The 26273-nt window shown below is 44.5% G+C and overlaps 1 protein-coding gene across 2 annotated transcripts in view; it reads left to right on the top strand.

Moving 5' to 3' along the window:
* DTX2 (deltex E3 ubiquitin ligase 2) overlaps positions 1–26273 on the top strand; it is a 124721-nt gene that overhangs the window by 26081 nt on the left and 72367 nt on the right. For both annotated transcript variants that reach the window (XM_075589830.1, XM_075589829.1), the window contains exon 3: positions 20234–20810. In XM_075589830.1, the coding sequence (XP_075445945.1) occupies positions 20234–20810 (577 nt within the window). The remainder of the gene's footprint in view (positions 1–20233; positions 20811–26273) is intronic.

Here is a 26273-nt window from a genome sequence, read left to right as displayed (position 1 = left end):
TTGTAATAGTACAAACAACCACTTGCCCCACCGCTTCACAGTCCCCACTGCCTGTGAAAAGAACATTTCCAGACCTGTAGAAATTACTTATGCTGGTTTTGGTTATTTAAAATTAATCAGTGCATTTGTTTGACAATATTTAACATATCCATTTCACTAACTCAATTTGTGGTCTAAATTATGTAAACCGGTTTAACACAAAGTGATCTTGCACAAAAGGGAGTAGCTACAGGAAATCATACCCCTCCCATGTCTTTGCTTCCCATGTTTACAAACTACACTTGTTAAAACTGTTTGAAAATTACTATATATACTGTAGATGTCTGAGGTTTGTCATTGTGCCATTGGTTAATTCTTTACCTATGAAGGATTGCCCCTTCAAACTGCAGCCAAGCCATCTGATTTATTGATGAGCAATTGAGCACAATAGGGATTATTCCTTAATCTGCAGTAGTGCCGATTTAGAGCACAATCACAAGGAAACTTCCATTTGAAGTCAATAGGAGTGTCCTAACAGAGCCTCAATCGGCACTGACGCATATAATAAATAACAAGGCATACTTCCTTGACTTTGGAGATTTAAATTGCCTTGGGTGCATGGCCGATGCCAAAGGCGCAACCAGTGTGTCTAACAACTTTCTCTCTAGATGAGAAAAGAGCCGCACTCCAGAGGTCTTATTTCAAATGTAGAAAAATCTTTATTTAGACAAAATCAACGTTTCGATCCATAACTTTGATCTTTATCGTGATCAGTTTAACGAATAACATCTGAGTCACTATTTAGCTTCCTATCCATTTTAAAATAGGAATATTTTTTCCCTCTGTAGCCTATGTTTTCTCTTAGGCCACGGGCATTGTTAATGCTTAGGCGCTGACCCACTCTGACGCACGACAGTGAGCCTGAGATTTTCATTTTGTATCCACCAAAGCTGCCGATGAGGCTCTTTCTTTCTTTCTTTCTTTCTTTCTTTCTTTCTCATAATGCTTCAATGGGGAATGTATGCTGAAAACTGCTCGATCGTTCACTTTGATGGGTATAGAATAGGCCTCTTAGTCTTCTTGACTCTGCTATAAAGTATTTTTAACGCATATGCGTGATGCAGATGAATTCAAAGTTTTTATTGTGATTGTGATTGCGATTCTTTCTGAATAAAATCACAACTCTCTGGGTGTGCCAGATGAAGACCAAAATAATGCAATTAAAAATACAAATATGTTTACAAAGATGAATAATAACATAGTACATATGTAAATACAGGGATGTAAATTGCCCGGGAACCTACAATTTTTTTTGTCCCTGGCGCCTGTGTTACAGCGCTGCGTTGATGAACCTTGTCAGTCACTGCTGCAGCCTTTCACAGCACTCCCGATCCTACTTTCATAGTGTAACGGTATTTCTGGCCCGGCCTGACCCACCCAATCTCACATTGGCCCCTGTGGTCTAACCGGACCCCATTACAGTGTGAATATGCCTGATGGTGCACCTGCTGGCTACAGGACTCCTGAGTCTCCCGCATGATGGTGTGTGGGGAGGACCCGTCAGACAGGCAGCTGAGGTAGTGGGCTGAGTCTCACCTAGTTCCAGTGCAGCGCCTCCACCTCACCAGGGTCCCTGCGTCCGCAAGGGGATGATCCTGGCGAGGAACTCCTCCGTGGTGCTCCTCTCTGTACACTCATTCCAGATAGATACACGAGAGGGTTTCTGGCTGAACTCATCTTTATTGACACGGCAGGGCAACTGCCCTCCACAAGGAGTATCTTCAGCCGCTCATCTTGCCCGTGCTCCCTTTAGTTAGGTATGTCACCCAGATCAGGGATTCACTATTCCCGCAGGAATCACTGTCCTGTGCCAGGTCCCTGGACACAGCCTCCCCTGGAGTTACTATATCATAACTGACAGAACTTGAACTCCTTCCTCAGCTCTGACAAGAGCTGGAACTCTTCACCAACTGAACTAAAACTCCTCCTCCAGCAGAACCAACTTTTAAACACAGTGCTGTGCCTTATGTAAGCTTCTGAGGCTGACACACCTCTGACATCACTAACCATGGAGTCAGAGCATGTGACCAGTCCCAGCCATACACAGAGCACCCCACCAGGGTGTGAGGGAAAACCTCCATGATTACTGCTGGCATGCCCACACTTACCAGGCCTTACTGCCAGCAGGAGAGATGACTGTAGGCATTTTACATGGCCGCTACATTCTCCCCCTGGTGAATCCCATCGTCCTCGCTGGGACCTAAATTTAGATACCTCTTGCCAGGAAGCACTGCAACAGAAACATAATTAGGTTAACATCCATACAAATTTTCAGCATATTGTAAACATGACTTCAGTACATTCCGCCAAGCCCGCCCCGACCAGCAGCCACGAACCCGCGTAATGTCTCAGTACCCCCTTAATAATAGTGATCTGGGTCAGGTTTCCTCACTTCCCGGTTACCCATATCCAGGACCGTGACATAGTAATGCCTAGGCGATCCTCTCTCTGGCATATAGGTCACCCTATGTTTGTGAACATTTCTCCCTATGCTCCACACGCGCATCAGGGTGTCTATCCTTTCTTCCGCCTTCTTACCTACAATGGCGCTCCCCCTATTGACTAAATACAGCTCTATAGTTTCTTGGAGCCACGTTTCCCTATTGTCCTCAATTTCATCCATCAGGGGCTCCGGAACATAGGGATACTCCAACCCATGGGATTTTTTATATCTGACTATTATAGCCCTCTCCGCCCTACTGACCCTGATCAGATCAGCACTACCTGCCCTCCCAGGTAACACCCATGATAGGGGCTCATCAGGATCGACTGGATCTGACAGTGTGTCAGGACCCATGGGCGCTATGTCTCTACGCTCCAGCTGGAACCACCTCTCCTGTAATTCCCTATCCCTCTGCTCGGGTGTAAACTCTCCCTCCTTCCACCAGAAATCCACCACGTCCTCCCGCCGGATGAGGAACCGAGTACGGTCCATCCATGCGGAGTACCCCTCAAATAGTGGAGCCCACCACCGGGTCTCCTTAAAGGGATTAGGCCCTGGTTCCCGGTCGTCGTCAAATGAAAATACCCCTGACGACCTTGTGGATCGCGAGTTGAACCACCTCGAGGACCCCGGAGCCTTTACTGCCGGTTGGGGTGCTGTATCCGCCACCCTCAATTCTCCTCCTCCCCGTGAATCACCTTCCGTAGCTCCACTGAGCTGCCTCTCCCCAGTCCGTTTTTCCTCCCCCCCCAAAGGTATGTCCACAAGTTCCAAGCTGGGCGGTGAACCCGGTGACCGTGTGATAGGGGTAGGGGCATTAGCTAGGGCATGGGGTTGGGTATAGGGGCATGGGACGGGACCCCACGGGGTTACGACCCGCTCCTGGCTGTCCGTAGACTGGTCCAAGGATGATGTCTCACCCTCCTCAGTCCTGAGATCGTCTCCATTTTCTGGGCAATACGAGCGGTCGGGGACCTTCCCCCAATCGCCGAAGCGTCGCTGCTTCCCCTTCCTGGGTTCCGCCGTGGCCACCGGAAGTGACGTCCTCCCCGGAACCGGAAGCGTCGCCATCTCGCGTGGGACCCCCATGCGGGATCTCTTCTTCCACGACGACATCCGGTTGCTCCGCCGTCGCCACCGGAAGTGATGCCGTCCCTCCACGTGCGCCTGAGGCCTGGCGCGGCCCTTTTAGCTCTATGCCGTCTGCTGCAACCAGGTAAGTAATAGCGCTGCTTGGCTTACCCGTCCGCAGGGGTGTAGGCGTCTCTCTCCCATCTCCGCCATGTCCTGGGGTGGCAGGACTCCGTCGCTCGGATCGCCGATCTGCGGGGGACGTCCGGTCACTCACCCCACGGGGCGTCGTTCTTCCCGTCTGTCTTTTCCGCTCCGTTTTCGCTACCGCCAGCTCACGGAGGTCCTCATCAGAGTAGTCCCCTCGCCCCGACCTAGGGGTCGCGGGGCGGGGTGAGAGTCTCTTTGCCCCTGTCGCGGGGGTTAATCCAGCCGCCTCAATGGCCAGTGACCCAGCCGACTTGACCGGCTCCAGTCCCCTGTCTCCGGGACTCACGCGGTTGATCCACAGCGCGCCCGGGGACTCAGCAGAGCGCCGTGTCACATCCACCGGGGGGTCAGCAGGCTGTATTGGGATGAACGTGGGCATAGGCCACAGATACAAAGTCCCGCAATGAGGGCAACGTGCCACCGTATTCACAGTACCTCCGGGCAGCCCGCATTGTAGGCAGAGCCCGACCACCGTCTCTGTATTGGCCACCCTCACCACCAGCACCCCGCCGGGCACTGAGTAGGGCTGGGTGGAGACCATAGTGCCCACAGTGGAGGAGCAGGCCATTCTTTGTACAGGAGTCACTTCCTGTACAGGTCTCTCCTTCTCTGTGGTTCCTCGCAACTGACTGGTGGAAGTTGCTGGATCCGCCACTCCCTGCTTCGGCTCCTCCCTTCTCTGACAGAGTTGGAACCCGCCCCCAGGGGTTGCAATAATGGGCGGGTCCCACAGGGGAATATCATGCCCCTTAATTAAGGCCGCACCTCTCTCAGTCCTGGTGGGCGCGGTCTGCGTTTTCGCGCCAATTTCCCCACAAGGGTGGGGGTCTTTTCCCGCGGCTAGTTCCCGCCTTCTCCTGGCAGCCGCCCTCTGTGCAAGATAACCATCCTTTTTGCACGGCTCTTCCACGGCCGGAACTACTTTTTGTAGTGGCGCCGTCTGGATATCAGTCCCTGGGCCCAGTGGGTGCATTCCCACAGGCCATAGTTGAAAGTCACTCCCCCTGGTGGAAATCAGGGGAGGGTCCCATAGACTAAGCGGTTGACTCAGCACAGGGGCTGAATTAGTCACTGTCCATCCCGGCGCAGCCATAGCTTTCGCGCCATGCCCCCCATCAGGGCGGGGCTCTGCTGTTCGCGCCATTCCCGGCCAGCTCTGTGCAAGTCCTGCAGCAGCCATTTTTTCGGCGCCTGGCCCATGCGGTTTCCCTAGCAAGCGGGAACCGCCATTTTGGTTGGTTTTGGCGCCCAAAAAGTCCATTCGTTCGCTCTCCTCACGGGGTTCTCCCCCAATTATTGCAATGTCCTCACACTCTTCAAAGGTGGCCCCTCGCTGTCCCAGGCAGGATAAAAACGGGGCAGCCACGGCCTTTGCTCCGCTCCAGAGCAAACTCGTTAAGGACAATTCAGCGACAGTCTGCTCTTCAGTGGGTTGCACGCCACGGGTGCCCTCCCCATCAGCCTCTGTCCGCCATTTTACGTTCTCCACACCACGCGGATCCTCCACTCTCTCATAACAGTTGTCGTACATGAGGCTCCACTCTGCGGGGCAGCCACCACACCGGTACAATAAAGATTAGCTCAGATGCACCACCACATGTGTACCTTATCTAGGTGTGACTCAGTGTTGCACTACCTCAGGCTAGGCTCACTCTCTCAGTGTCTGCTGTGACTCCTTCCTCCCAGTCTGTGCTCCATACGGTGAGTGTCTGGAATGGCTAGGTACTCTGGCTGGCTCTGCCATGCAGTACTTGGGGCGTCTACCTGTCTTGGTCAGCCTAGCGCAGACCCTCTCCAGGACTCCTGACCAAGTTAACAGGCTGTCCCTTCTGGCATCCTACCAACTAGCACTGCCTCAAGGTGACTCGGTCAGCTATAGCCCGCTCCAGACCCCTCACTCCCTTCAGGCCCCTAGGTTGTCCCTGCGAACTGACAATATCCCGTCAGCCCCCTGACCACCCCTAGGTCCGTCCCTACGCAGCACAAAGTGGCAGCAGACACTCTCCCTGTTTCCAAGTGACCTAGCTAAAAGCCTGTCCTGATGACAGATCTGATCTCAGCAGCTCGCCTCCAAATGTAACGGTATTTCTGGCCCGGCCTGACCCACCCAATCTCACATTGGCCCCTGTGGTCTAACCGGACCCCATTACAGTGTGAATATGCCTGATGGTGCACCTGCTGGCTACAGGACTCCTGAGTCTCCCGCATGATGGTGTGTGGGGAGGACCCGTCAGACAGGCAGCTGAGGTAGTGGGCTGAGTCTCACCTAGTTCCAGTGCAGCGCCTCCACCTCACCAGGGTCCCTGCGTCCGCAAGGGGATGATCCTGGCGAGGAACTCCTCCGTGGTGCTCCTCTCTGTACACTCATTCCAGATAGATACACGAGAGGGTTTCTGGCTGAACTCATCTTTATTGACACGGCAGAGCAACTGCCCTCCACAAGGAGTATCTTCAGCCGCTCATCTTGCCCGTGCTCCCTTTAGTTAGGTATGTCACCCAGATCAGGGATTCACTATTCCCGCAGGAATCACTGTCCTGTGCCAGGTCCCTGGACACAGCCTCCCCTGGAGTTACTATATCATAACTGACAGAACTTGAACTCCTTCCTCAGCTCTGACAAGAGCTGGAACTCTTCACCAACTGAACTAAAACTCCTCCTCCAGCAGAACCAACTTTTAAACACAGTGCTGTGCCTTATGTAAGCTTCTGAGGCTGACACACCTCTGACATCACTAACCATGGAGTCAGAGCATGTGACCAGTCCCAGCCATACACAGAGCACCCCACCAGGGTGTGAGGGAAAACCTCCATGATTACTGCTGGCATGCCCACACTTACCAGGCCTTACTGCCAGCAGGAGAGATGACTGTAGGCATTTTACATGACCGCTACAATAGCTTGACATCAAAACAGGATCGGGCGCTGTGTCCGACATGTCTGTGAGAGCAGTGTGGTGGCAGAGGTGTATGAGATCTGGGTGTTGGGGTCAGGAGTGGGGTAGAGATTGCAGGACTCTGCCCACCCCTGCTCACCATGAGGTCATGGGGAGGAGTTTGTGTGCTATGTGAGAGTGTCACGTATACACACTGACATACAGAGCTGCCGACCGGGGAGGGGGGGTTATTTTTAGGAGTCAAAGTTAAGTGGCAGAAGGAGGGGGGGTGGTTGGGGAAGAGGAGAAACTGGAACAGCTGTACGCTACACCCCACCCCCCACCCCCCACCCCAGCAACAAAACTTTGGCTCCTTTTATAACAGAATAAATATATCAAGTACTGTAGTAATAATAATTGAAATCTGGAAATAGAAAGATGCCCAGAACTATGAATCGTAGAATAAGAAGGTCAATAGAAAGGTTGGTGTATTTGGGGATAAGTCTTTGTCTGAAGTGGATTGTTGACTCCCATTCAAACCTGATACAAGCCAATGCTCAGGAGCTTTGGACAATATAGTATTACCCTTTTAGAACACATCAAATATCTCATTGGACTATTGTACTAAGTCTTCTTAATTCCTCTTGCCTGAAATTGCCTGAAATGGATTGCACAGAGACATCTCAGATGGTGCAAAACATTTTTATTAACAAAAATGTTAATGTGCATTTGGTTGCACTCAATCTTTCTTCAGTGCACGTATTTAAAACACGCATTTCTCAAGAGGTGCTTTTTTTAGGCTTGATCTGTGGTTTTACATTTTTCTTGTACCTATATTAGGGAGTGGAGTGCAATAGGACATTATGTAAAAATATAATATATATCAATTTGTACAGTATTTATAATCCTTTTTATTTTTTTTTTTGTTTTTTTTTTTGGACCAAGTAAATGATACTTTAAAGGACCTTCACATGCTTTTCCTTGCAGTATATGATAATTAACATCTGAACAACTCACACATTTTTCTTGGAGAAACCCATTGGGAGTAGATACTTTATTCCTGATTGTGTGTGTGTGTCAAGTGAAACACTATATTAACAACTTTAAAATGGTAAATTCTCCCGTAAATTTAGCATACAAACAGAAATTACAATTCCTCCATTTCAGCCTTCCCCCTTGCTCTTGTCTCCGCTCCTCTGCCTTCCCCCTTGCCTGACTTCACTCCCCTTGTAGCAAGAGACGTCTCCCAAACTCAAATGACAACTTTCGCAAGGGCTACGGAGACGGATGACGTCAGCCGTAGCTGTAGCTGGCACTATAAGCGCAGCCTTACGGACGATCTTGCTTTTTAAAATATTTTTAGTACATCGGATTGAAGCAGGGAGTCTCTGGAGCTGAACCGTATCACTTTCAGGTCAAGCTTCATTCAGCTTCTGTCTCATTGTGCCCCAAATTAACTTTGATAACACTGCATCTGTATCTATGCAAAATGGTGGGTGCAAAAAAACAAAAACCTACACAGCTCACATACTCAAGCTCCATTGTGGGTTTCCTACCACACAATCTATTTCTGGTATACGAATATGCACGAATGGTTTTTGGTAATCACCTCTGCAAATTGAGCTTCAGGAAATTGGCTACTTTGTGCTTTTATTGTCTTCAGAAAAAGATTGTGTGTGTGTGTGTGTGTGTGTGTGTGTGCATATAAACACACACAAACAGAAACTGTATACCTAGTAATAAATGGGTATCTATAAGACCTGAAGGATGAACTCTAGAATAGAGATACTGGTCGGTGCTACTGAGACAAAAGTATAGATGGCACAAGAAAGACATCAAGAAGTTTCACTAATAAGCACTCTGATAATCCTAGAAAATATAACAATTTATTAAGTACAACTATAACACACTCAAAACATATAAAAACTAAATAGCGGGTCCCCTAGATTAGACACAGAGAGTGCCACAATAACTCTACCAAGACAGTGTAGGTATATCCTTAGAACTAACAAATTACTGAGGCAACTGAAATTCTATTGTGTTTTTTTGGGGGGGTTTTGACGAAATATCACACAGACACTGAGGCCTTCCCAGGAAATTGATGAGCATAACAGGATGCAATATTTTTAACAAGCTAAGCAACTCCACAGAAGGATGGGGACAGCTGGAAGGGGGGAGGTACTGTATCTAATAATAAACAAGATTCCCTAACCCTTTCTTCTCAGAGTAAACCGTAAATCAGACTAACGTCTAAATACCAGCTAAATTATTATACTAAAGTCTTGTATCTATATTATTTAGACGGTTTACCTTCTATAGTGTTTATTTGCTGCTTGTTTGTTTTGAAGGAAAGAATACAACTTTCAGTTGAAATGGCTATTAATGTTTTGTTTCTTTAATCAAAATAGCGAATGGACTAACCATAAATGGTTTCACATTTGTGTACTTTTTGTAGCATGGAGTTTCAAAATAAACATATGCCAGGATGCACTAAACCTTTGAATGATGGTTAACACAAGGTTTTGGTGCTATGACTTGCATCAGAGCTTGGTTAAGCTACCCAATAGATGGGTACTACAGTGGCAAATTTTTGTGTACCTCAATGATTATTGAAATTCCATAGTTTTTCTATGATAACCTTCTTGAATCAAAACCAGTCTTTTCTTCAATATCCAATATGGTTTTATATTAACCAATTCCATGTCTTTTGAAACAAAATTATGTATAAATTAGACAAATAATTAGTAATTTAAGAGTCTGAGCATGTGTAAAAGTAAGTGAACCCCTGGTTTTATCAGCTAAATTTAAGGGGATAATTAGAATCAGATGTTGAAATAATTACTGCACCGACACACTTTATTCAAGCAAATACCCGGTATGTACCTGGCAGATACCTGGAATGCGCCGCTCCTCACCTCTGACAAGCCCCGTTGCATTTGCCTTCCCAGCCTGGGTTCATGCCTGGCTGACGGGCGGCTGATCTGTTAAATGATAATGATTAGGATTTAATAGGCTGCAATGCTTCGCGTGTCTACCAGATGGCATAAATTCATGAATTGTAATGCAGTATATATATATGTACTGTGCAGTATTGCAGCCAGCGGGAATAAAATGCTTCAATCCCTGCCGGAAAATAACTCAATGCACTCGGGCAGAAAACAGTCACAAACCTCAATACACCCGGGTATACCCGAATTCGTGGGACTAGCCGAGCTCGAATAAAGTGTGTCGCCAGTGTAGGTAGATTTTCAGGTGTGAGTTTGGGAGGCCCCACCCTATGTAAAGATCAGAAACTGTAAGTTTGGTCTTCACCATGCAGGTGTGTGGAAACATGTCAAGCCGCGATCAAAAGAAATCTCTGAAGACCTCAGAAAAGCAGTTACAGTATTGATCATCAGCCTAGAAAGGGTTACAAAACCATTTCTAATAATTTGGGGCTTCACCAACCCACGAGTGGTCATCCTACCAAAATCTTTTCAAGAACAAACAGGCAAATCATCCAGGAAGTCAAAAAGAACCCCAGAGTAGTATCCAAGAATCTCAGGCCACTCTCGCCTTGGCTAATGTGAGTATTCATGGCTCAATTATCAGAAAAAGACTGAACAAGAATGGTGTTCATGGATGGATACCCAGGAGGAAACCACTGCTCTGTATATAAAGAATATTGCTGCCCATCTGAAGTTTGCCAAAGAGCACATAGATGATCCACAAGACTTCTGTAACAATGTTGTCTGGACAGACGAGTCAAAGGTAGAACTTTTTGTCATCAATGAGAAACGTTATGTTTTTGGTGAACGCAGTTTTTGGTTTTCAAACAGAAGAATCTCATCCTAACCGTCAAGCATGGTGTTGAAGTTTGCAACTGCTTTGCTGCCTCAGGACCTGGACAGCTTGCCATCATTGAGACATCCATCTTATCAGACGATTCTAGAGGAGAATGTCAGGCCAGTCATCCGTGAGCTGAAGCAAAAGTGGGTCATGCAGTAAGACAATGATCCTAAACATAGAAGCAGAAGAAATTGTGTTTCAGAATGGCCTAGTCAAACTCTGGACCTACAGTAAACCCCCATCGAAATATTGAAGCAGGACCTGAAGCGAGCTGTTCATGCAAGGAAGCCCTCAAATATCACGGAGTTGAAGCAGTTCTGTAAGCAGGAATGGGCCAAAAGTCCTCAACCTATGTGAGAGACTGACAAGCAATTATAGGAAACACTAAGTTTAAGTCATTGCTGCTCGAGGGGGTACCAACAGGTACTGAATCTAAAGGTTCACATAATTTTTCACAAATGGATATTGGATTTTGAATAATTTGTGGATAAATAAATATCTATTAGGGCTTGGACTAAGATCTAATAAAATTTTAGTTTTGAAATATGTGAAAATCCTAAGTGATTTACAAACTTTTTTTCTCGCCACTGTAGGTCTAGTGCAATCCTCATTTGGATAAATTATATATCTACTGTGTAGAGTGAGTGCAGAGCGGAGCCACCAAATTAATAAAGGGGATGGATAATCTAATTTATGAGAGGCTAGCTAAATTAGATTTATTTATAGTACATGAGAAAAGAGACGTCTGAGAGGGGATATGATAATGATGATTTCAAAAGAACTATAAATCCCATGGGCTGTTCAAACGACGCACGGTCATCCCTTAAGGTTGGAGGAAAGGAGATTTCACCAGCAACAAAGGAAAAGGTTCTTTACAATAAGGGTAGTTAAAATGTGGAATTCATTACCCATGGAGATTGTGATGGTAGATACAATAGATATGCTCAAGAAAAGGTTGGGCATATTTTTAGAAAGGAAAGGTACAGTATACAGGGATATACCAAATAAGTAAACATGGGAAGAATGTTGATAATGGGAGTAATCTGATATATGCAAATATTTGGAGTTAGGAAGGAATTTATGGTTCCCGTTATGAGATCATTGGATGATATTTCACTGGGGGTTTTTGTTTGCCTTCCTCTGGATCATTATACTGCAAGTACAAATATAGGATAAAGTATCTGTTGTCTAAATGTGGCATTGGTTGAACTTGATGGACGTATGTCTTTTTTTTTCAACCTCATCAACTATGTAACATCATTTAATTGCTGATGGTTGTGATCAGACGCACCTGGTCCTTTCTTTATCCAAAAATGGAACTGAGTGGGAGTCGCAAGGAAACAGCATGATTTCTGGTTTCCTTGGACAGCGTACTATTTTCCAATTAATCGCCCAGCTTTGGTTTGCTCTTTTGACCACAAGTGGACAGGATGGATGAGTTTAGGTTCTGTTGATTGCTCTCCCGACCCTTGGGAAGAGGCTGACATGAATTCCTGACCTTACTTGCTTTGTTCAATTTCAAGAGAAATTGCTGGAGTCTCATGCTTTCTAGTTGTATACGTAGACAGTGCCTTGTCTACCTTCCTAGTTACCGGGTGTGGAATTGTTTGGGCTAGCTCAGACCATTCCCTTACGAACTGTTTCATGGGACATATAATAAAAAAGTACATAAACATTAAGAAAATCAGGTCATTTAGAGGAAGAGAAGCAGAGCACGGAAACTGCCATTAGAGATACAAAATGTTACCGTACATTAAATGGGTCAAACGTTTCCTATTGGCAGTGACTTGTATAAAGGGTTGCAAATGGATTTTTTTTTTTTTTTAATTTGTATTTTCTTTAGCAAAATCTGACACCTATAGTTATTTGGGTGGGCTACGGGTAAGAAATACTTAATTGATAAAGCTCTCCCATGCAGATGTCCTTAAAAAAAAATTGTAATTACTTTCCAAAGAATAAAAAGACTATGAGAACTTGTGTAAACAGCAACAGAATCCTTGACCACCTGTTCCTCTTTTCAGACCAGAAATATTGGCCTAGTTGTGTAGTCACTGGAACCCACTAAACGCCTTTAACATTTTTTTATTATTTATTTATTTTTATTTATTTAAATTTTTTTTTTATGTACTGTTTGCTTTTTTTTTTATATATCTATATCTTTCTTTGAAATTGATCTTTTTGACAGGGATCACATAGGAATATAGTTTATTAAGGGGGGGGGGGGAGAGAGAAACTTTTTCCACGGTCTCAGCGGAGGATGTATCACTGTTTATCTCCTCTTCCTCAACCACTTGCCCTCTTGACTCCATTCCCTCCCATCTCCTAAAACCTCTTGGTCCTACTGTAATCCCTACGCTCACACATTTTTAACTAATCCCTCTACTCTGGTACCTTTCCCTCCTCCTTCAAACATGCAACAGTTATACCATTACTCAAAAACAGCAAGCTTGACCCTACCTGTCCGTCTAACTATCGACCTGTCTCCCTCCTGCCTTTTGCCTCTAAACTCCTTGAACGTCTTGTATTCTCTCGCTTGCTTCATTTTCTCAACTCCTATTCTCTCCTAGACGCTCTACAATCTGGCTTCCGCACTGCTCACTCCACGTAAACAGCCCTCACTAAAATAACTGACCTCCATGCTGCCAAAGACAGAGGTCATTACACTCTGCTCATATTACTCGTCCTCTCCCCAGCATTTGACACCGTGGACCACCCTCTTCTCCTCCTTCACATTCTCCCATACTCTTGGTATTCGGAACAAAGCTCTATCCTGGATCTTCTCTTACCTATCCCATCGTACTTTCAGTGTCTCTTCTGCTAACACCACCTCCTCTTCTATTGATCTCTCTCTGGGGGTACCCCAGGGCTCTGCCCGGGGACCTCTTCTCTTTTCTCTGTACACACTCTCTCTAGGTGACCTAATAACATCTCTTTTGTTTAAATATCACCTCTACGCTGACGACACACAAATTTACTTTTCAACACCCGACCTCACACCTGCTGTACAAACCAAAGTTTCTGAATGTGTCTCTTCTATATCATCCTGGATGGCCCTCCGTCGCCTTAAACTCAACATGGCAAAAACAGAACTCCTCATACTTCCTCCCAAATCTGGCCCTACTACCTCCTTCCACATTACTGTTGGAAGTACGATCATTCACCCAGTAGCACAAGCACGCTGCTTATGGGTCACACTGGACTCCTCTCTCTCTCACATTCTCCTCTCCCATTCAAAACGTTTCTAAAACCTGTCGCTTTTTCCTCCGCAATATCACTAAGATACGCCGTTCCTCTGTTGCTCGACTGCTAAAACTCTGACTCGGGCCCTCATTCTCTCCCGTCTTGATTACTGTAACCTCCTGCTGTCCGGCCTTCCTGCCTCTCACCTGTCTCCCCTACAATCTATCCTAAACGCTGCTGCCAGAATGGATCTGATCTTTCCTAAATCTGTCTCCGCGTCTCACCTCCTGAAATCCCTCTCCTGGTTTCCGATCAAATCCCGCATGTCACACTCTATTCTCCTCCTCACTTTTAAAGCTTTACACACTTCTGCCCGCCTTACATCTCAGCCCTAATTTCTCGTTATACACCATCCTGACTCTTGCGTTCTTCTCAAGGATGTCTTCTTTCTACCCCCTTTGTATCTAAAGCCCTCTCCTGCCTTAAACCCTTTTCACTGACTGCCCCGCACCTCTGGAATGCCCTTCCCCTCAATACCCGACTAGCACCCACTCTATCCACCTTTAAAACCCACCTTAAGACACACTTGCTTAAACATGCATATGAATAGCACTGTGGATAATACTGGACACATGATATAAAGCTTAGCCCCCTGCAGACGCACTTACCAGAACTCCCTCCTTCTGTCTCTCTGTACGTTCTCCCTACCTACCAATTAGACTGTATTCTCCTCGGAGCAGGGACTCCTCTTCCTTAATGTTACTTTTATGTCTGAAGCACTTATTCCCATGATCTGTTATTTATATTATCTTTTACTTATTTGATTACCACGTGTATTACTACTGTGAAGCGCTATGTACATTAAAGCTGCAGTTCAGGCAATATCCTGCATGTGTGTTTTTTTAAATAAATCAGTTCTGTAGTAAGAAAAAATACTTTTAGCATTTTCTGTTTTAAGAAAAACAACTTTGAAAGACCAATTTTCTTGTATTCTATTTTAACAAGCATGCTTGTTCCTATAGCAACGATTTACATTCCCCATATTTTAAAGATGTCGCCAAACTTTGCCGATCAATAGACGGAGAACTAATTAACCGGCAGCTATGCAGTTTTTTAGGTAAGTAGAGATTGCCCAGATAAAACTATTGAAGTTAAAAAAAAAAAAAAAAGGAGCCTGAACTGCAGCTTTAATGGTGCTATATAAATAAAACAGAAACAAAAACTGGGGTGCTCCCTACCTTTTGTGACGTGTGGAAGTGTAACACCGGTGGGCTAGTGTAGAAACCAAATAAGTATGTATATACTAGCCCTTGTCGTAGTTCTGCAGCTTGACCTAGAAGAAGATGGAACCCAGAATCTTCTTATAACGGCAATAGATACAAGGTGACGGTCAGCGCAAGATGTTAATCTCGAAAAATAAAGAGACAGTGATATACACAAATAATTAGTGCATACATTGATTGACACAATATGTCCTCTTGGGGATAAATGCAGGGGGGGGAGAGGGGGAAGGGAAGGGGGGGGGATGGGGTGGGATGCAAGTGACTGGTGATAGATACAACAATATATCTCAATGACTCACACGGCCTAGTGTGAGACCCTTCCCTCAGAGGCGGGTGATGGAATGGACAGCTGAATATGGATGGATGAGTATTGCAGCAATGGGATGTGAAAATAAATATAAGAACAACTCACATGGCCTTGTGTGAGCCCCTTCCCTCAGTGTGAACGTTTGGGTGCTGTCAGTCTGATGGTAATTAGTCACGTCTCCTCCTTATTAACCCACAGTGGATATAGAGTGCGGATAGCTCCTCTCCCAGATGCCCAAATACAGGAAATGGGCAGAGCCTGGATTAGCAATAGTAAAGGATTTATTACAACAGTGACAAATATAAAGCTTGGAGCACTCGCACACAATAAAAGCCCAATGCCAGCGGCATGTCAATCCGGTAGACCCTCTCCTTCCCGGTAGACTCCCGCGGGCGCGTCCGACTACGGGACCGGTGTCAGGGGATCTTGCCGGAAGTCAGGTGGCTGCCTGGGTCCTACACACAACAAGCACCGGCAGGGAACTACGCGTTTCGCAAATAATGCTTCGTCAGGTTCCTGCCGGCTGCTCGTTAACCTTGCTATATATAGGCGCACATATCACTTCCCCTAATTGGGTGATTAGCTACACCCGTTTGATGTAATGCCCCATAGTGATAAAACCCTGTCGGTTATTATTAATCTAGTGTTGGGCGATGGAAGGGGGAGGAGAATGGGGAGAGGGGAGGGGAATGGTGAAGGAACGTAGGTGTACTTTGGCAGGGAAGAATATTTTGTGAATGTCAGCCATATATTCTGACAATACGTGCATAAATGTATGCACGTATTGTCAGAATATATGGCTGACATTCACAGCATATTCTTCCCTGCCAAAGTGCACCTACGTTCCTTCACCATTCCTCTCCCCTCTCCCCGTTCCCCTCCCCCTTCCATCGCCCAACACTAGATTAATAATAACCGACAGGGGTTTTAACACTATGGGGCATTACATCAAACAGGTGTAGCTAATCACCCAATTAGGGGAAGTGATTTGTGCGCCTATATATAGCAAGGTTAACGAGCAGCCGGTAGGAACCTGACGAAGCATTATTTGCGAAACGCGTAGTTCCCTGCCGGTGCTCGTTGTGTGTAGGACCCAGGTAGCCACCGGATTTCTGGCAAGATCCCCTGACACCGGTCCCGCAGTCGGACGCGCCCGCGGGAGTCTACCGGGAAGGAGCGGGTCTACAGAATTGACCTGCGGCTGGCATTGGGCTTTTATTGTGTGCGAGTGCTCCAAGCTTTATATTTGTCACTGTTGTAATAAATCCTTTACTATTGCTAATCCAGGCTCTGCCCATTTCCTGTATTTGGGCATCTGGGAGAGGAGCTATCCGCACTCTATATCCACTGTGGGTTAATAAGGAGGAGACGTGACTAATTACCATCAGACTGACAGCACCCAAACTTTCACACTGAGGGAAGGGGCTCACACAAGGCCGTGTGAGTTGTTCTTATATTTATTTTCACATCTCATTGCTGCAATATTCATCCATCCATATTCAGCTGTCCATTCCATCACCCGCCTCTGAGGGAAGGGTCTCACACTAGGCCGTGTGAGTCATTTAGATATATTGTTGTATCTATCACAAGTCACTTGCATACCACCCCATACCCCCCCCACTTCCATTCCCCCTCTCCCCCCCCCCTGCATTTATCCCCCCCCTGCATTTATCCCCAAGTGGACATATTGTGTCAATCAATGCATGCACTAATTATTTGTGTATATCACTGTCACTTTATTTTTCGAGATTAACATCTTGCGCTGACCGTCACCTTGTATCCATTGCTATATAAATAAAGATATACACTACAATATCCTATTTTTTTCCCCTCACATTTTAAGATTATCTGAAATTCAGTTAATCACACTGACATCATTCTTCTGAAAGGAAATAGGCCAAAAGGTTAAACAAAATCATGAGTTACTTGAGTGCCAAATTACAGTAGTATGGAATCATCGAATACATTAAAAAGATTGTCTTCAAAAATGCTTCTTCCTCTGTTGCGGATGCTTTTGTTTAACATTGAATTTGTTGAACAAATGTGTTGCAGCCCCTTCTGGCAGTAAAGGACCTAGATGATGGATGTGTAAATAGCGTGAAAAGTTGATCTAGAAACAATGATGGAAAATTCAGCCACACATCTGCACTTCTGAAGTAATGAGTGGACAGGAAAGCTGTGTGCTGCTTCATTTAAATATCACATGTGGGATTCTTAATCGGCTTCACGAGACCTCTTCACTTAAAGCGGCATCAAATGAAACTGAAGAAGCAAAGGACCCTGATTGTGTATGCTGTGGCCTGCTGTTTCTAAAGCTCTGTTTTACTGCATTTTCACCCTGTTCTTTTCCCACTGGAACCAAAGGGTTGCTTAATGTTGGTGAATAGTAGTGCCTATTATAATTTTCGAAAATTGAAAATTTTTACGAAATGTTAAACGGCAGAGTTTGCATTACTAATGATAACAATGGATGGCGTTCACATTTGTTTCTAGCGAGCGTAGAGGATTGCAACTGGACTGCCAAAGTCTGCTAGTTTTTGCTTTTGCGTTGTGTAACTCAGGGGTGCACAAACTTTTTGCCCTGTGCCCCCCCGCCTGCTCTCCCTCAGTGCTTGCACCCCCCCTTCCTTACCTCCTCTCGAGTGCCAAATGATTCCGCAGGGGTCGTGACGTCACGTGACCCCGCAACGACATTTGACACCATGTTGCCATGGCGTCACAGAAGTAGTCCGAATCAAGGTAAGAGAGCAAGGCCTCGGATATGGTCAAAAAGTTTGTGCTGAGGCATGCTGAGGGGAAACATTATCCCTATCAGCGCGGCTTTTAGATGGCGCTTCCGCAGGCGTGCGGAGGCGTGTGGAACTTCAGCCGACAATCCAACTTTAGTTTTCCCGCTGAGGGAAGCGCATGGCCGGTCACATGACTGCCAGAAGCCAATGGCAGTCCGTGACGTGGCGCATTAGCCCCGCCTCCCGAAAGCCTCCCACCCGGCACACAAGCGCGCTCGCTGACGCTCATGCAGGGACAAGAAAAATCTCCTGCTTGAGCAGGAGAGCATGAGCGTCAGCGCTTCCCAGCGCCGCTCCCTGCACCATGTCCCAGGCCTTAGAGGCCTTGCGCGGTACCCAGGCATTTAATGTAAATGCTTTGGGGAAGAGCTCAGGGCCTCTGTATCCGCCGTGCTCCCCCCAGTTTGCGCACCCATTGTGTAACTGATTCTACCACTGAAGAAGTTTCCTGCTTCAGTAGTGGTGCGGCAGTAATTATAATACATTTAGTGTTTGTGTTTCAACTGGCACTCAGCTTTTACAAAATGTATTTTGGCAATTGCTGTTTCGGTCCACCTGGGACCTTTTCTCTAGGTCAGGGGTCTCCAAACTCGGTTCTCAAGGGCCACCAAAAGCCCAGCTTTTCAGAATATCCTTTCTTCAGCACAGGTGGCTCAATTGAAGATTGAACCACCTGTGCTAAAGAAGGGATATCCATAAAACCTGGCCTGTTGGTGGCCCTTGAGGACGGAGTTTGGAGACGCCTGCTCTAGATCTTGAGATCCCAGGTGGAAGGCTGAACGTCGACTGCGGAACTAAATGTTGCTTTATATAGAGGGGAACAAACTTATTTGCTATATAATTGACGGTTAGAGAGGCATTTCATGCATGTAAAGTATCGAAGTCAAGGTAATTTTCGTCGCTTGAGTGTCAGCTGGTTTTTGATGGAGTGGTTACAGGAGAAGTTAGTAGATCTGCACATTGACATTCAATGTATAAAATGGTGCGTCATTTCTTTCCCCTCCATTTTATGTTTGTCAAGTGTGACTTGGCGTCAATTCCTAATTAAAGATGTGTCAAGTGCATGACCATTATTTAACTAGTTTAGTCTTGTGTGCGGGGAAGACGCAAGCAAAAAAATCTTTTGTTGGTTCTAGTTGCTATACTGTATGTAGCTTTAGGTCCAAACTACTTTATTGACATTACTAGGTCTAAACTGTTGACGTTGCATCCTAATGACAAGTCTGGATGGAAGAGGAGCATTGTAAAGCTAGTTAGAGCAAAGTATTGTATGGCTGTATTTATATAGCGCCATAAATGTACATAGCGCTTCACAGTAGACAATGTGACAGTGTGGACATTTACCATTTAAACTAAAGGAGAACTTTAAAAAGAAACATTGCCATAGCATTTAGCCCCAAATTCCACTGTAATTCTGCAGAATGTTGACACTTTTTTTTAATTGATATATATATATATATATATATTTTTTTTTTTTTTCTCCCTTCAGAACCTTTTAAATGCAGAATAAATACATGTTGAGCATTTTGCTAGTCCAACTATATGTGCGATTTTGAAAGCATGGATCCACTGCAGCTCAATCGCAGCAGACACGGTCTCCGGCACTGTGAACTTTTGCTTCTTTGACAGCTAGTTGTATGTTGGTGCTCTTGAAAATTATTTTGTTAAAAGTAATGACTAATATTAAAAACTATTGTTAGTTTCCTTAGTGTATTTTGGTCATATAGCATGCATTTTTAACACTTTGTTTTAAATAACTGGGTTCTCTTGTTTTGTTCTTAAACCATTTTTGGGGAAGTATGTATATAGTATAATGTTTTCTGCAAATTAAATCCTGCACTATTTTATTATTATTTTTTTTTAATCTTAAAATTTGTACGCTGAATGTAAAGTTTAAGAGTAAAAGTTTTCTAAACTATACACCCAAAAATAGAATAAAATGGTATAGATCTAAAGGAGAGGAAAGCTCCCACAAGGTAGATCAAGCTATTTTTTATTTATGTTTTTTTAAATTAATGTTTTTTAATGCAGTGCCCTACCCCCCCTCTCCCCCACACCCCCCCCCTCTCCCCCACACCGTGTAATCTCTCCAAGTGGCCCTTTTTTATTCAGTTAGGTGACATTCAAAATGGAAATGTAGCCACAAGTGTTCAGCAATTTGATCTAAATATATCTATCTGTTCATTTCCTTATTTTTTTTTTTTTCTTCAGGAACAATGCGATGTGTCAGGAAGTCTCTCTATTCACTGGATTCTGCACCAGCCAAGGGAATTTGTTGGGAGTGGATGAGCGATGAAGGGGTTTGGGCCACTTACGAAATGCAAGTTGGTATATTCTTGGAGGAAAGCTTCTCCAATGGAAATCCATTTGCAGACCTTGGGAGGTTTGGACTCCACTACACAGTTGACCTTCGCACTCTCACCCAGACGAACATGATGACAGGCTTCATACGACAAATTCAGAGGCGTTTAGATATGCCTTATCCGTTCACCCCAAAGGTGGGGCCGCTTCATAAGTCTGTTGCATGTGCATGCCACCAGTGCTTGGCAAACAGTGGGGCAGGCCCTATATCTCTTCGCTATCGACACTCCATGATAAACTTACCAACGTCCTCAAACTACCAGAGCTCCAGTCGGACTTCATTTATGCCTGCCAATAATATCGGTTTTGTACCCTATACTAAGCCATTATTGACCAGTGCAAAGTCAACACCGAGACTTAATAGCACATGGCTACAACAGTCGGCAGCGGCACCTTTGCCAGGGCCGTCATCTTCCAATGGAATCGGGTAAGATGTGCAAGAGAAATAGTTTTTTTTTTTTGTTTTCTGGAAGAAACCAAATCCTGCTTCCAGTTAATGTCATGACACGCCCACCGCTTAATGTGGGGGGAGGCTCGGGCATAGGAACACGGGGGTGGCAGAGGCGTGCAGCGAGGGAGGAAATGAAAAGGAGAGCTCCAGCACTGTGCCCACCCCTGCTTTCCATGAGCTCAGTGTCTTGGGGAGAGGTGTGCCAGTGTGTGAGTATGTCAGAGCATGTGTCACCGAAACACACTGACCTACAGAGCCGGCGGCTAGGAAGAGGATAATTTGTAGGCGCCATAACTGAGCATGAGGGGAGAGGGAGACCAGAGAAGCAGTGTCAAACCCCCTTCCCCTTGCTGCTGAACAAAACGTTGGCTCCTTAAAAATAATAGTTGTCTCTTAAGTTTTTAAAATGTTTGTCCGCCTCTGCAGCTTCTAATTGATATTGTTTTTACACCCGCTTTACTTACTAGATCCTACACACAAATCTGTGAGTTATATTTAATGTACTGTGCTCGCATTACTTCTCAATCTATAAGACATCTACTATTCTGAGTTGTAATTAATATCACTGTGGCCAGTTGTATGTGCTGTACATACAGTATTAAGCATTTCAAAATGTCATTTATTCTTCTGATGGTTGACCTTTTTTCGCTCACCATAAGCTTGATCCAAAACACATACTTTTACCATTTTAACAGCTCTAGCAAATTTGGAATGATTGGCAAATAAAAATATTCAAAGTATGTAATTGTTTGGCAACAGGCATATAGATGAGGAAAAAAAACACAAAAATCTCTTAAGTGAAAGTTGCAGTTAATTATATGTACCTTGTTTCACATCTCATTCTTAAAGTAGCAGTTTTTTTGCGTATATTATTATTAGAAGCAGGGGATCTCCGGAGCACAACCGCGTTAATTTTGGCCATGGGGACCCCCTGTTTCCAGAGGTACATACCTCTAAAGTGTGTGCCAGTACCAGCTCTCAGTTGCCAGGGATCACGTAATGGCAGCTGTTTAAAGTTCCTGCGCCCTGCAGGCTAATCGGGAGCCGTAACATCATAGGTACGGCTTTCTATTGACCCATCTGATGTGGGAGCTTTAAACTTTAAAGCCCAGCTTGCTCAGCTGGAGTGGCTACCGGCACCTACTTCGGGGTTTAATAACTCTGGAAGCAGGAGGTCCCGGAGCTGAAATTAATGGGGTTCAGCTCTGGAGATCCCCTGCTTCAATCATATAAAAAAAGTGTATATATTATTATATGAAGCAGTGGATCTCGGGAGCAAAACATCCATTAATTTCAGCTCCGGGACCGCCTTCTTCCAGAGACACTTACTTCCGTAGGGGGTGCCGGTATCTCTGCTGAGTTTAAAACCCCATGTCATGCGGGCCAAGAGGAAGCCACACCGGATGACGTCACAGCTTTCTATTGGCATGTGGGACATTTAAAGTCGCCATTAAATTAGAGACACTGTTTCTCTGCCTGCAGGGATACCAGCGCCACTACGGAGGTAAGTATCTCCGGAAGCAGGGGATCCCTGGAGCCGAAATTAACGGGGTCCACCTTTAGAAACCCCTTGTAATAAAACAAAAACAAACCCGTATTGCTAATTTAAGTATCTGGAATAAGCTGTGAAGCCTGTATTTGTTATACAAGTAATTTTTATTCTTTAAAACTAAAATCCATCAACACAGCAGATTATGTTCAGACTGCTGAGTTCCACATTTTTAGCTTCGAATGTCTCGTTATTCTAAACGTTCCCTGAAACTAATATGTTTGCCTCAGAACCATAATTGTGTTTTTAGTATTTTATTGCTTTTTATGCTAGACGTGATTTTTATGGAACAGCATATTCCTAGGAAACACTTTATTTGTGTTACATTTTTTAAGCTTTATTGACGACTTGACAGTAACTATGACAAGCAAATCCTTAGTTCTGCATAATTGCAGCATTAAATCCTTCCAAGGTATGAATTAATTTGGCTTTGTCAGTCAAACTGTTAATAAATAGTACAGCAGTTTCATTATACAGCTGTACCCTTGATTGCGGGTTGACTTCAAGAAAATGCCTTCATCAAGCAGGATGATGAATGTTTGTGTTACAGATGAAATCATGCAAAAATCCAAGGATTACGGGTAAAATCAGTTTGGTTTGTTTGCAGGAAAATGAAAGGAAAGGTGTGAAACGTCACAAAATGATGCAAGTGTTGTCCCTTGGGTGCCTTGTAAGCAGACATACCGACAAATCGAAAAATATATATATATATATATATATACACACACACACACACACACACACACACACACACACACACACACAGTGTTCGACAAACCTATACATTTGCTCGCCTCGGGCGAGTGGATTTAACCCCCGGGCGAGTAAATATTGGCCCAAGCAGCACACGTTTGGTACTAGGTGGCGAGTAGATTTTTTTGTGTGGCGAGTAGATTTTTTGGTGATTTGTCAACCAGTGTGTGTGTATGTGTGTATATATATATATATATATATATATATTTTTTTACTCACCATAACTTAACTCGGTATGGTAAACCCCATCCTTTAGCTTCTTTGCATACCCAGTTAACCAACCCCACACTGATGAGACCCATTAAGGTCGAAACAGCTGTCTGTGGGTGGGTTTTCTGGGTATGCACCTTAACCCTGGCTATGCTCAAAGCTGTGACCATGCAGCAAGCTTAAGCCTATAGGGAACCATGTTAAAAATGGTTTTTGAAGCAAAAAGTGGCGCATTTGCATGTCATTTCCCAGAATCCCTTGCTGCTGTGTGCTGGGTGATAATGGTGAAAGGCGGGGTTGCAGACCTGCCTAAGACATGCAGATGAGCATACAGTTGTATTTACATTTGTGTATATATATATATTTATATATATTTATATATATTTATATATATATATATATATATATATATATATATATATATATATATATATATATATTTTTTTTTATATATAATATATATAAAATTTTATATATACATATAATATACATACATACACATATTCAAGTCAGGGGGTTCACAGATGTGCCATTTGTGACAGCATCATTTTTTGTTTTATTTTCAACCAAGCGGGGGGGTGGGGAAACGGCATATACAAAAAATTATATATATGTGATGAGGATTATGAATATGTGATGAGGGTTAATACACACAGTATCTAGCTGACTCACTTTTCAATCCATCGGGTCCCTCCCTTGACTTATATCCCCCATCAATCCGTCACAAATATAGCTTCAAATGCTGCCACCACCAAAAATTCGTTTCAAGTTCTAGCAAAATGTGTCTAGAAATGAAATCAAGATATGCAAAGTTAAATTAGAGCCCAAAAGACTATACTTTTAGATTTAATAAACAAAAATTAGTACAGTGCTGAGTTACAGAAAGTAAGGTTGCAAGAAACCTATAGTACAATGTATGCAGACCATTTCTTAAATAAAAAGGGGAAAAATATAAAATCTAACTTGCTTTACTGCATAAGGCTGCGCTTATAGTGCGGTCGCCATGATGGTAACGTCACGCTGCGGTCGCTGGAAAAATCAAATTGACTTTCAGCGATCGCGACCAAGCCGTCGCGTCGCTTCTACTATATGCGCACGCGACAGTGGCAATACATTTGTTTTGCCTCGTCGTCGCCGGCAATATAAGCGCGCCCTAAGATTGATCAGATTCCTTGAAGGGTCTGGAGTTGAAAATATGAGGTTTTATCTGTCATAGCATTGACACTCCCTTGGTTGAAAATCTAAATTCATGGTTTTTATCCTAAATCTTTCTGCATTGGAAACGGAATAAACCCACCTGGGCATGAACTTAACCACCCTCCTCAATCTCAAAAAATACCTTTTTCTTTTGACTGAAAAGATGCCGGAATATAGAATATATAGTCCCATATCTTGATCCCCCGTAGCTCCTAGGATAACATGAATCATATCAATGCGTTTGGGTGAGTTTGCTGTATGCAAAGAGACTATTTTCCCCCCCATCAACATACTCCAAAATTTGAGCGACAAATGAGTATCTGACCTTTGCACCCTCACAATCATGGATTGTTTAGCATCATTGAATTCGTCAGATCACAATTGTTACAAAGATTACATTTGTTATTCTTGTGAATTGTTGTCGGATCCATGATGTCTTTATATGTAGTAAATATACACAGGGTGGACTGTCTTCCTTGCCACAACCTCTAAAGAATTTTAAGTTGTATTTAAGGGTTTTTGTGTATTTACACTATCCGAAAGCATTGTCACTTCAGGTTCCAATCGTCCCACTTTCCAAAACAGGCTTTGGCCTCTGATAACCTCACTTATTTATTTATAACATGTTTTACCAGGAAGTAATACATTGAGCTTTACCTCTAGTATTCAAGTATGTCCTGGGCACATAGTTATGATGACAGATACATGGTTACATAGGAGAACAGGGTTATACATTATATATTAAGACATTGCATGAACAGTTAAAGATAAAGTAAGTTATAGGCGTATGTAACCGTTACAGACCACATTTAAAATGTGACATCTTTATTTTTTTTTATTTTTTTTTCAACTTCAAATTTTTCTTTATTGAGTTCACAGATTCTTACATTGTATCACAGCCCATTGTATTAAAGCATCCCAATAAAGTTTTTATATCATACATTAGACTATTTGAACTGCCTCAATATGGAACAAGAAGCAAACATATAGGACAAACAAGACAAACTAGACGATGGACAAGGGAGGGGGGGAGAAGGGGGGAGGGGTTTTCTCCGGGTATGCCTACCGACGTATAGTCTCTTATGAGCTTCTTATCTTTGTAGATATCCCTCATTGTCTCCATCTCGAGTATGCCGAGTTATCCCTATAGACTAGGTGTGTTGGATTGCTACCCTGGGGGCTGTCACCTACCTGTTCGTCGCTATTCGTCGTCTGGACTCTGACCCCCAGAGGAGAACGCGCCTGTACCTATTATAGCAGGATTGCGGTGGCATCCACCCCGGGGATGTCTGTCTGTGTCAACCAAGACGACCAGACTTTTAGGAAGTTTGTGCCGGTGTCATTAACCAAACTCGTTAATTGTTCCATCCGGCAAACGTGCCAAATCCGATTTCGAATCTTGGGGATAACTGGAATTACTGGTTGCTTCCATAATGCTGCGATCTCGCATCTAGTGGCTATTGCAAAATGCGCGATTAATTTGTGCGTCGCATTTGGCATACCCTGGACCCGCCTGCCCAGTAGGAACAACCACGGGTCCAGGGGGATCTCCCAACCGAGAATCCGCTGTAACCAATCTCTAATCTGTTCCCAAATCGGGGCCACTTTTGTGCAGGACCACAGCATGTGTCGCAAGTCAGCCACCTCCCCGCACTGTTTTGGGCAGAGCGGGGAGTAGCCCCTAACAAATTTAGCTAATCTAGATGGGGTGTAGTACCACCGCATCAGGA

This window comes from Ascaphus truei, chromosome 3 (genome assembly GCF_040206685.1).
Source record: "Ascaphus truei isolate aAscTru1 chromosome 3, aAscTru1.hap1, whole genome shotgun sequence".
Taxonomy (NCBI): Eukaryota; Metazoa; Chordata; class Amphibia; order Anura; family Ascaphidae; genus Ascaphus; species Ascaphus truei.
Note: the sequence above shows the minus strand (reverse complement) of the source record. Positions and strands in the feature narration are given on the sequence as shown.